The 10,756-nt window shown below is 55.0% G+C and overlaps 4 protein-coding genes across 4 annotated transcripts; 1 reads left to right on the forward strand and 3 right to left on the reverse strand.

The window, feature by feature from the left end:
- Positions 1 to 728: 728 nt before the first annotated feature.
- Positions 729 to 3,168, reverse strand: BO72DRAFT_431319 (FAD binding domain protein). Its single transcript, XM_040943133.1, has 4 exons — positions 2,942 to 3,168; positions 2,430 to 2,848; positions 1,809 to 2,296; positions 729 to 1,749 (listed from the first exon to the last, which is right to left on the reverse strand). Exons 1-4 carry the CDS (start codon positions 3,149 to 3,151, stop codon positions 1,082 to 1,084), a joined length of 1,785 nt encoding a protein of 594 aa, XP_040800280.1. The 5' UTR covers positions 3,152 to 3,168; the 3' UTR covers positions 729 to 1,081.
- A 592-nt stretch (positions 3,169 to 3,760) lies between these two features.
- On the reverse strand, positions 3,761 to 5,925 carry BO72DRAFT_145007 (uncharacterized protein). The gene has a single exon (XM_040939188.1). The coding sequence runs from the start codon at positions 5,734 to 5,736 to the stop codon at positions 3,799 to 3,801; it is 1,938 nt and encodes a 645-aa protein (XP_040800281.1). The 5' UTR covers positions 5,737 to 5,925; the 3' UTR covers positions 3,761 to 3,798.
- On the forward strand, positions 5,926 to 6,584 carry BO72DRAFT_145006 (uncharacterized protein). Its single transcript, XM_040939187.1, has one exon. The coding sequence runs from the start codon at positions 6,116 to 6,118 to the stop codon at positions 6,458 to 6,460; it is 345 nt and encodes a 114-aa protein (XP_040800282.1). The 5' UTR covers positions 5,926 to 6,115; the 3' UTR covers positions 6,461 to 6,584.
- A 604-nt stretch (positions 6,585 to 7,188) lies between these two features.
- On the reverse strand, positions 7,189 to 9,319 carry erg13 (hydroxymethylglutaryl-CoA synthase). The gene is made up of 3 exons (XM_040944934.1): positions 8,862 to 9,319; positions 7,715 to 8,793; positions 7,189 to 7,656 (listed from the first exon to the last, which is right to left on the reverse strand). Exons 1-3 carry the CDS (start codon positions 9,022 to 9,024, stop codon positions 7,519 to 7,521), a joined length of 1,380 nt encoding a protein of 459 aa, XP_040800283.1. The 5' UTR covers positions 9,025 to 9,319; the 3' UTR covers positions 7,189 to 7,518.
- Positions 9,320 to 10,756: the final 1,437 nt, after the last annotated feature.

A 10,756-nucleotide genomic window follows, 5' to 3' on the forward strand; every position in this document is an offset into this window, starting at 1 on the left:
AACTATTGCTATGAAGTAATTACCCCATCTCAACTTAATCGTCACCCTGGCCCCTCTCCCACTGAGAGAACCACCAATACCACCTCAGAGAATATAGCCAGCATATTCAGCAAAAACAATCATCACAAATCCGACCCAGCACACATCAGACCACAAAAAACCAATTCATCAATAGAGTACCTTGTAACGTTACATAGCAGATCACCAGGAAGACCCCAACTTCCCTACTCTAGTAGTAGACAAACAGCACGTGGAGCGCTCCCCTCCCCTCCCCACCCACACTAACGTTATGTTAACCCCTGGGCCCTCCATCCTCCATCCACCCCCAACCCTAACTCCCATCCACATCTCTCGATCGGAGATCCAACCCAACCAACAACAACCCCCAACACCCTCAGTAACTCTCTTGCCACTTGGGCACAGTCCTGCCCCCTAAATCTCGTGGCTATGCACCAACCGCCACACCACACAGTCCCCCATGCCTCGGAGAGAACGAACCTGATCCAGCGGGACGCACCGCCACACGGGTGGCTGCATCAGCCACAGTACATACGCTGCGCCACATATATTATGTCATTCCGGGCTTGCGCGTTAGTATCAAACGAACCGTATACTCCGGAGGAATTGATGGGATGGGATGGGATGGGAGAGTGGCAAGAGTACTGTATATCTGTCACACTGAAGTGAAACTCGTGGCGCAGTCAGCCTGATGGATGGCTTGTTGGGCTGGTGATGCTGTGATTACCACTGGTTGATGTGGGACATGGTTACTGCCGGTGGCTGCATAAACCTATATCATGTTTGCTCGAGTTTGAAGTACTGCGTGGATCTGGGAGTGAATACTGAGTACGTGGAAGAAGGTAAGGTTTGAAGCTAAGCTTAGGCTTGCCAAGGGCCTGAGAGGGCTACATCGCACGAAAGACTGTGTTTTGGGTCCAGGCAACATCGTTTCCCGGCTTACACTGACTGCATGAGCACTACAGCTGGACTCGCCTCGTCGATTGTATAGTACACATCATTATCGAATCCTGAATGTTCAGTACAGCACGCACCAGCCCTCATAGTAAGTAAGAAGCCCAACCTAAGCATCAACAACCCCCAACCCAGCAAACCGATTCCCCAACCCACAAAACCACTCCTTCTCCTTCCCCACCACCTCGCCCTCTTCCTCTCCCCTACCACCACCACCACCACCACATCTCCCCAAAACATCCTCCATCGCCCACGCAATCCGCTCCGCCCCCAACCTGGCGCCCTCCAAATTCGCCGCCCCGGGCCCCAACCTCAACGCCGCCAACCGGCCCGCCAGAAACAGCGGCACCCCATCGCACCACATCAGATCCTCCGTCAGACACGGCAAGCCCTGCCTCGTCTCGACCGGATAGTCCCTGCGCATGGTGTCGAGGAGTGGCATCTGGGTGACATCCGCCCGCATCCCCGTCGCGAAGTAGATGTAGTCGACGGGGATGGCGGCCAGCTCGGGGATGGGCGGGTCGGTGGCGAGCGTCCAGGTGGAGGTGGCCGGGTCGTAGCGGCGGTCGACGATCACCGTGCGCGGGTGGACGGCCAGCCGCCCGCGTGCGGCGTGCTGCTTCAGGATCTTCTGGTAGCGCGGGGTGACGCTGCCGCCGCCGCGGGCGGCGGCGATCATCGCCAGCCGCTCGTCGTCGGTGTCGGCGGACCAGAACCGGGCTTTCTCGAGGTTCTTGAACTTGCCCATCCAGTTGAGGGTGAGGTCGAAGTGTTTCACTGTTTGCGGGGGTTAGGATATCTTTTGGGGGAAGGCTAGGGTTACAGTAAAAACGTACCCTTAAAATCCGACCGCATCAACAACCACACCTTGCTCACCCCCCTCCGGATCGCCATATCCGCCAGTTGAGCGGCGGTCAACCCGCCCCCCACCACGACCACATGCGTGGCCTGCCGTGCGCGGATCTTGGTCTGGATGCTGGCGCTGGGGAACGCGCGGATCTCCGAGCTGTGGCAGGCGCCGGCCTGCTCGGGGCCCGTCAGCGGGAACGGGAGGATCTTGTGGGTGCCCGGCCCGATGGCGAGCACGACGGCGCGACTGTGGTGCTGCGTGCCGTCGGCGGCGGTCACCGTGAAGATCTTGGAGTCGCTGTGTCGGTGAATGCCGTACCGGATGTCGGTGACTTCGCTCTGGCGGATTAGCCCCGGCCGGTCGAGGCGGTACCGCGCGACGATGCTGGCGCAGTAGTCGGCGAAGAGGCCGGTGGAAGGGGAGAAGTAGTCCTTGCGGTCTCGTTCGTCGATTTCGGGCTCTTGGGGGGGTTTGCTTTGCCGTGCGTTAGCACACACACACCATCTCCATCCCCTGCAGAACTACAGTAGACACGGTGCCTAAGATTGGAAGGGCGAGGTAGATAACCCCAGAACACAAGAGACTAGCAGAGGAAAAAAAAACTCACCCCCTCCCCGCCCTCAACTTCTTCCTCCGATGCTTACTCAACTCCTTCCCCACGCACCCGGAAATCTCCCACAAGTCCCCAAGCCGGTCCTTCTCCTGGGTGTACGCCAGCATCCCATCGCGGTCCCGCGGATCCACGTGGAAGAACATGGGACTGCGCAGCTGCTCGATCTCCAGCGTCCGGAACGCGCGGTTCCACTTCTCCATCCACCGGGGGCCGGAGCCGTCTAGCACGAGGGTGGACATACTTTCCAGCCCGTCCTCATCATCATCGTCATCATCTGCTACCGATGTCCTCTCTGATCCCGACAAGGAAGAGGATGAGCTGATAGATGACCCAGAAGAAGTCAACCCCGGCACCGGGCCCGAGCTCCCTCCTCCATCTTCGGAAGCAGAGCCAGAGCTCGCCCTAACCCTCCCCTTATCCCCATGCCCATGCCCATGCCCATGCCCATGCCTAATCCCATCCCCCACCGGAGAAGTAGAAGCCAAGCTGGCACTAGCACTATTCACATACCGCTCCGCCCGCACCCCCCTCCGCCGCCGCGCGTGCGCCTGCACCAACGCCATCCGGCCGCGGTGCTTGTTGATCCAGTGGTAGCGCTGGTGCTCGTCGTCGGTGAACATGGCGGAGGGGGTCTCTTCGCGGAGGCGGGCGGCGACGGCCAGGCCGCAGGGGCCAGCGCCGATGATGAGCACGGAGTGGATTGGGGGGGTTGTCATTTCGGGTCCGGTTTAGGGGGGTATTACTGTTCGGGGGGGGGGGGGGGGGGATATTTCTTTTTTTTGGTGGTGGCGGTTGGGGGAGTATTTCTGTTGTTGGTTGGGGGTGGTGGTATTTGAGAGTGATGGTGGGTTGGTAAGTGGATTGTATTCGATTGCGATGGGTTAGTATTCAGGGGCATGGATTTGATTTTAGTTGAGAGATGTGATTTGTCTTTTTGAAGACAATTGTTGAATAAAGGTTGATCTGTGCCGTAAGAGATGCAGACTGGTGGTGGTTATCAATGGCAACCTTGAATAATAGATAACTTAGGGCTGGCCTGCTTCCCCCGGGTACTCGATCCCAAGGTCCTTGTCCTTGCGCTGCATGGCTGCATTGCTGAGCGACCCATCTTCACCCATGTCGCGGCGTGGTGTCATTGCGGCGATCATGGGGACCTTGCAGACGTATACTCCCTCCAAATGCAAATTTGATATGTTCCTATGCTGGTGTAGCTCTTCCATTTATGCAAACGAATTTATCACCATAGCTCTTCCATTCATTTATGGATAGAGCTAGTCATTATCAATCAATATGCAAAAACTGGTATCATACCAATCCAATACATTACTCAAAACATTATTAGCTCTTCGGTCGCACCGGACCACTATTTATGCCACTTCTTCGTCTTAGGCTCTGCAGTCATCGCCCGCGAACGAGGCACCCCCCCTCCCTCGCGTCGATGCCACGCATCTTGCGGCCAAATCCAGCCCCGCACGCGCTTTGCGTCCCGCCGCTCGCCGATCTGGGGCTCAGGAATCCATTTGTCCTTCCCATCGGGCAGAACCCGCTGTCGCGTTAACGCCCCCGGCCCGCCCACGTTGAGATGCGCCGACGGCTGCGACGGCAGGGGCACCGACTTCGAGAGCATGAGCAGAAAGTACAGCGCCATGCTCGCGGTCATCGGCCCGTCGAGCTCATCGGGCGACATATCGTAGTTCCCCAACACCGGGGACTGGCTGGCCAAGGAGCTGTCGCTGGACGGGGCCGGGGAGTGCGGATACGTGCATCGGTCCATATGGTAGTCCGTCTCACGCGACTGGCTAGCGGCCAGCTTGGTAGGGATAGGCGCAGACAGCTCCAAATACCCAAAGTACGGCACATCGTCGCCCTCGTCGCAGCCGGCTCGGACGCAGACGAGCTCGATCTCGGTCAGGATGAAGCCGTACCGGCACGAATGCTCCCGCATGCACCGCTGCAGATGCGCCAGGCCGTTCAGATACTCCACCCGGCGGTGCGGCGCTTCGTTGCGCATCCCCGTGTTCCACCGATCAAAGGTCTTCACGATCCCCACAAGTCGCCCGCGCGGGAGGCCGGAGCTGGTCCGTTCGGTGTCGGAGGCGTAGTTGGCAAGGAAATGCGGACCGCCGTAGTTTTTGTTGCCCGATACCCGCGGGATCGGAGCATCGTACAGCGTCAGATGCTCAGGGCCCTGCGATACCGCCAGCGCCGCGTTCACGCGAGGAGCGTAGATGTCTCTTAGCACATTGATCAAGCCGGCTTCTGAGTCGGGAGACAGGTGCGAGCTGGGCAGGACGTTCACCGGCGTGAATTGGGAGGGGATCGCTGTTTTGAGAAGCTTCGAGAGTCCATCCACTTGGTTGATGGTTTCCAGGGAGAACGACGACCAGCTGCGCAGGTTGCGAATATCCCACCAGAAGTAGTCGTGCAGCCCTCGTGTCGGGATCACGCTCACATTCCGAACGAGATTTACCGCCTGAGTGGGCGCCGTAAGGTAGGAAAGTAGCGTGGTCGATTCCTCTTCCATCTGGTGAAAAGATCCAACGGGCGAGCATTGAGCACTTGACGTTTGCGTGCAGCTGTAGGGTGACCCTGGCAGCATCAACGGCATCGGGACCTGAGCGGGCGGCCAGGTTCGAAGATGAGTTGGCTCAGCGGGTGAATGCTCAGCATAGGCTGGATACACTACAATATTCGGGGTGACTGGCGTGATGGGCGCGGTGAGTGTACCCTGAGGCTGGACAGAGCACCTGGTAACTTGCCGGTAGATTGAAGACTCATACCGGCCCACTTTCGCTTCATCGATGATAGATGTGGATACCGATCGAGAGTGGCCGCCAACGGCCTTGCGCTTGTACGATGGCGTCAGACTCACGGGCGATGACAGAGCTGGGCCGTGAGGTGTCTTGTACATCGGTGGGACCGAAACAGGCGAAGACAATCCGAGATATTCCGACGCCGTGGCCCGCTGGCTAGACCGTGAGGTGGGGATTGTTGGTAGAGCACCTGGAGGGTTGCGTGTGTTGGAGAGAACACGACGCTGACGGGGCGGTCCATTGGTAGATGTTGGCTCAATCACTACATCCTGCGGCCTGATCTTGGGTAGCAGGGCAGGACCGTGGTGATGCCGCGGAGGTGAGCTGATGATAGGACTCGTCGCTACAGTGACAGCTGACCATGGTGATGAACTATTAGAGTATAGAGAAGAGTCGGATGCGTGGCGGCTATGGCTCGCGCCGATAGATCCTTGCAACTGCATCGCAGGAGGGGTAGAAGGCCGATAGTAAGACAGTTCGTGAGACATGATAATGGGCCTAGGGTGATCGAAGGTTCGATATGTGCAAGAAACTCGGCGAATGTATTATCAAGGAAGGACCAGCTTCCAAGTCTGTAACGAAGAGAAGCTTGCTGAAAGCTAAGCAAGAATAGAAGTAGTGAAAGTGATCAGGGAGATGCCGACGTATGCTAAGATTGACTCATGGTCTTCATGAACGCTCACACTGGTCATGGCGCATTTGGATGGAGACGGCCTCGACATTAAATGCTCTTTGCTCTGCTACCCTGAAGCACCATCTTGTTCCAAAAAAAGGAACAGCATGGCCCGAACCGGCTGCAGATGAGATGAAACATGGGGAGATCTCCATCTTGACGCCAGGCCAGCAGTCAGTCCATCGGTCTAGGGCATGATGGCACGAAGATCGGTCCAGGGACTCCCGACATCTGCTGGAGGGAAGCGCGATGCCAACGGTCCTAGGGCGAGTGGGCGTGTTTCATCTGGCAGTCGCGCGTCAAAGTGTTGCTATATTTTGCATCTTCGTCTCTTCTCCAGATCTGAACCAGAGTGTCGGTTATCGGTGCAGATTTTAGGTCGTCAAGATCTAAAAAAAGACCTAAATTCGGCAGCGATTTCGTTTCATCTATTCTGGGTAATTGCACCTAAGTTGATCGATGTAGTTCGCGAGAGCGTCACGCCTGGTTCGTCGAGGTCAGTGGGCGGCAAGAGGGTGTTTATGGGCACAACCAGTTGAGCTGGACCAGTATGCCTTCATGGCGCATAGAGGGAGAGTGACTGCAAGGTTAGGCGCCGAGGGGTCTGTGGAACCACAGCCATTTCAACGCGCATTGGCTGTTACTAAGCACGGCCTTCAGTATCAAGCAACAGGCGGCATGACTTCAACAGCAGGTTCATCCTAAGAATACACCCGGGGGAAAGCAGGAAGGAAAGTACCTGGGAATATATGAGGGTCATGCTAGATGTCGCAGTAGGCGCCGGCCAATGTTGACCTCGGCGCCAGACGGCCTCAGTGGTTCTTCCCTCACGAAAACCTGCAAGGAAGCGTGGGGTTGCCTGCGATTGAGCAAATCATGTCAGATCAAGATGCAAATTAGGGAGAATATCTGCTGTCCCGTCAGATGTGCAGACAGAAACAAATTGCATGAAGATGGCAGAAGAATGAAGAATGAGGAAGAAAGGCCAAGCAGCGGCGAACGAGGATCAAGCAATCCGGCGGGAAGTAAAACCACTAGGTTGCTCTCGGTTGACCACCACAGAGTACACTCATTGAGTATAACAGCGTTTTCCAACTTGGTCATTGGATTCATCACACGGTTCTGGAGATCTTGAGGAAGCTGGCTGAGCGTCTGACTGAGGCGGCTTTCTTTGGCCAAGTAGGCACGTGACTTGACTTATCTTGACTGTCATCGACGGGACAAAACAAACACCTGCATACCTTACTTATACAAACACCAGGAAAGCTTCGGATTGAATAAATCTTTGATTATCTAAGATAAGAGCAAGGCCCCGAATCTCGTGGGCCGCCTTATGTAAAATGCATCCCAGCACCCGTCTGGGGAGTCTGAAATCGGCCTCCATCCGAAGGCAACAAATAAACAATATGTAGAAACATTAATGCGCCATAACATTTGGCATGGGAATCAAACCGAGAACCCGTCAACCTCGAATCCTTCTCAATCAAATCAATGGCTGGGGGACGGCAGGCAAACAAAATCATCATGCATGCTGGAGGGAATCTAGAAAGTCGTCTAAAGAACTGATCATGTCCAAAGAAGCACAGCTAGTCGTCATTTAGGCCTTGACCTCGTACTTGCGGCGGAACATGTCGTCCACCTCAGTCAGGTAGTAAGTGCCCGGGAAGAGGGTCTCCGTGTTGCCGGAGGGCTTGAAGTTCTTCTTCAAGTGAGCGTGCTTGCGGAGATCGCACATCTATTCCAGCACAATTAGCATTCTGCAACGAAAGATCAGCGGCTCGATGGCTCCTTACCTCAACATAGGACTGGGGAGGAAGAACAACGCGGCTGTTGAGACGGTTGATCAAGTCGAGCTTCTCAACAATGGTCGAGACATCACCGACAACCTTGGCGCTGAGCATGGAACTGGCGAGACCACTGCCGTAGGAGAAGATACCAATGCGCTTGGGCTGGCTAGGGTCGAACTGAACGTAGGACAGCAGACTGGCCAGGCCGGCCCAGACGGTACCAGTGTACATGTTACCGCAAAGAGTGGCAACCTCAATGGCGGGCTTGACACGCTCAGCAAAGCGCTTCTTGGTCAGAGCCATGAAGGTCTTCTCAACGTTCTTGTCGGTGAGAGACTTCTCGTAGTCCAGGTCACGCAGCTCAGGGGCGACCTCGGCGAAAGCTGGGTGGGTGGGGTTGGCGAGGAAGTCGTTGTAAAGCATACGGCCGTAGGACTTCTGGACCAGCTTGCAGGTAGGGGCGTGGTAGGCGAAGTAATCGAAGCGGTCCAGACCGGTCTTGGACTCGTCAGACACGCCGTTGGTGCCGTTCTGAGCCTTCTCCTTGAGAACCTTCTCGCGGGCGTTGAAAGCCTTGTAGCAAGCATCCACAGCCTCGGTGTAGCAGCGAAGAGAGAAGTGACCGTCCACGACAGGGTACTCGCTGGTCAGGTCGGGCTTGTAGAAATCGTAGGCGTGAGTGACATAGGAGGCACGCAGAGCGGTGTCGAGCACAATGGGGGCGTCGGGACCGATCAACATAGCAACACAGCCAGCACCACCAGTGGGGCGGGCAGCACCCTCAGCGTAGAGAGCAATATCACCACAGACAACCACGGCATCTCTGCCATCCCAGGCGGAGGACTCGATCCAGTTGAGACTGTTCAGCACGGCGTTGGTGCCACCATAGCAGGCGTTAACGTTATCGACACCCTCAACGTTGGTGTTACCGTGGGGAGCCAAGAGCTGCATCAAGACCGACTTGACGGACTTGGACTTGTCCAGAAGGGTCTCAGTGCCAACCTCGAGGCGGCCAATGGAGTTGGGGTCGACGTTGTATTTGCGGAGGAGCGAGGAGAAGGTGGTCAAGCAGATGGAGTAGATATCTTTGTTTGGAGAGAAGCACAATCAGCACTGAGTTCCAGAAAATTTCAACAACTCAATAGAAGCATACCTTCACGGTCATCGCAGAAGCTCATCTTAGTCTGGCCCAGACCAATGGTGTATTTGCCTTCGCTGACGCCATCGAACTTCTCGAGCTCGGCCTGGTCAACACACTGACGGGGGAAGTAGACCTCAATGGCCTTGATACCGATGTTCTGGGGACGAGCAGCCATGGTGAAATAGGGGGGAGAGGAAAGTGGGATGGTGGGGAAGAGTGAAGGTTAATTAGGAGGATTAATGGAATAAGTCCAAGGAGGAAGGAACTTTTTGAAGTGTTCAACGAAAATCACAGAGAAAGAAAAGAAGAAGGGATGAGAGGATGGAGGATGCAAGTGAGAATGAGAGAGGAAATTCTAAGTAAAGAAGAAGAGAAAGAAAGAGGGGGAGAGTCGGTATATAAGTTGTAGGAGTGCAAGCTGGCTGGTACGTACAGAGTGTATCTACAGTGGGGGTTGGTGGACTACGAAGACTGTTAACTACACAGTAAATACTAGCACGTCCCGGGAGTGCATCCCAATTATTTTCTTTTATTTTCTTTCTTTTTTTTTTTTTGCCCCCGTTCCTTGACCACTTCAGTAGGCTAACAAAACTAGCCTGCAGGGGGTGGGGCTTGCCGACAGCCCCTGGTTGCTGGTTGGCGGCTTGGTGGCCTGAGGCTGGCCCGAGTCCAGTCTGATTCCTTCTTTTCCTTTTCTTTGCACCACCACCACATGTTGTGCTGCTGCTGCTGCCGCTGCTGCCCGGTTCCGAATCTACTCATCCTCAAACCGCAACGTGGGACCTATAACTATAAATCCTACTCCCATACTGTTCTTATATTATATCGAAGATGATCAAAACTCACCATCCTCCTATTCAACCCCTTCCATTTCTGCCTGTGCCATCTAAGATGACGCGGATGAGACAATTTTCTCGGAATGTGCTCCAACAGTCAGATCCACCTCCTAATTTCCACACTGGTTCATCTGAAGGTGTCCAGGATCTGGTATACGCCGTACTCTTCATCCTATCTCCCGATGCGGATGGATGCGAACTGTTTCGATCCAACCACAGCCGGACTCCCCCTCAGCGCATTATTACACAAACTGCCTTGCCCTTGCTTTTAGTCTGATCGACTTGTGTTTGTTATGGAAAGGATCCGTAGCTGAGATTGAATGAGTTTACTTGACCCCGTTCCGTCTCCGTTCCCTGGGTGCTTCCTTTTCACCGACACTTACGGAGGTAAATCGCGGTATATTCGGTCCACCACAACAATACACTTAAAAGGGAATCTCCTGCACGTCACCTTGCGAACTGACACCACGTAGTCGCTGAAACTGACAACAAATCGATCCTGTCACTGCAGTAGCTTTATATGAGCTATCAGACTGCGGGACCAGATCTTATTCCACAATTAGTGGTGATTTCCTGTGGTAATCCTCGGTTGCCCTCGGGTGCACATGGTACGGTACAGGAGCATCTCCTAGCATTAGTTGGGTGGTGACGATAGTGGCCTACTGTGTACACCTATTGTTCTCGCGGACAATATAGAAACACTCCCGGGGCCTTCAATCCAACACACAAAATTATCTTCTCCCGCTTGCGTGTCTGGACGCATGGTGGGGGTAATCGGTCAGTGATCCACCTTGTCCTCTCTTCTAACCACCCCAGTCCCTGCTGTCTTTCGGGTGACTCGGACTTGTGATACGAAGGGCTGAATACCTGTCGAACCTCAACAAGGGAAAGGTGTTCTGGACGTCACCATGGTCTGCATTTCTACGTCGGGACTACCCAGCGGGGGTGCCATGCCTAGATACAGTATGTCAGCTTACAACATCGACGGCGACAGCGACAGCGACAGCGTCAAGGTTCCAAGCACCATCAAACCAAATGCTGGATTTGAATCTTCATGCCTAATAATATCCA

This window comes from Aspergillus fijiensis (genome assembly GCF_003184825.1).
Source record: "Aspergillus fijiensis CBS 313.89 unplaced genomic scaffold BO72scaffold_30, whole genome shotgun sequence".
Lineage (NCBI taxonomy): Eukaryota > Fungi > Ascomycota > Eurotiomycetes > Eurotiales > Aspergillaceae > Aspergillus > Aspergillus fijiensis.

What these genes read in the sequence shown, in the direction of transcription:
- BO72DRAFT_431319 (XM_040943133.1), bottom strand. Translation starts at nt 3,151, where the DNA reads ATGACAACCCCCCCAATCCACTCCGTGCTCATCATCGGCGCTGGCCCC. An exon ending in GGGTGCGGGCGGAGCGGTAT is followed by an intron (nt 2,849 to 2,941) that starts GTGAATAGTGCT and finishes CATGGGGATAAG; the next exon opens with GGGAGGGTTAGGGCGAGCTC. An exon ending in AAGTTGAGGGCGGGGAGGGG is followed by an intron (nt 2,297 to 2,429) that starts GTGAGTTTTTTT and finishes CGCACGGCAAAG; the next exon opens with CAAACCCCCCCAAGAGCCCG.
- BO72DRAFT_145006 (XM_040939187.1), top strand. Translation starts at nt 6,116, where the DNA reads ATGATGGCACGAAGATCGGTCCAGGGACTCCCGACATCTGCTGGAGGG.
- BO72DRAFT_145007 (XM_040939188.1), bottom strand. Translation starts at nt 5,736, where the DNA reads ATGTCTCACGAACTGTCTTACTATCGGCCTTCTACCCCTCCTGCGATG.
- erg13 (XM_040944934.1), bottom strand. Translation starts at nt 9,024, where the DNA reads ATGGCTGCTCGTCCCCAGAACATCGGTATCAAGGCCATTGAGGTCTAC. An exon ending in CTTCTGCGATGACCGTGAAG is followed by an intron (nt 8,794 to 8,861) that starts GTATGCTTCTAT and finishes CTCCAAACAAAG; the next exon opens with ATATCTACTCCATCTGCTTG. An exon ending in CTCCCCAGTCCTATGTTGAG is followed by an intron (nt 7,657 to 7,714) that starts GTAAGGAGCCAT and finishes GTGCTGGAATAG; the next exon opens with ATGTGCGATCTCCGCAAGCA.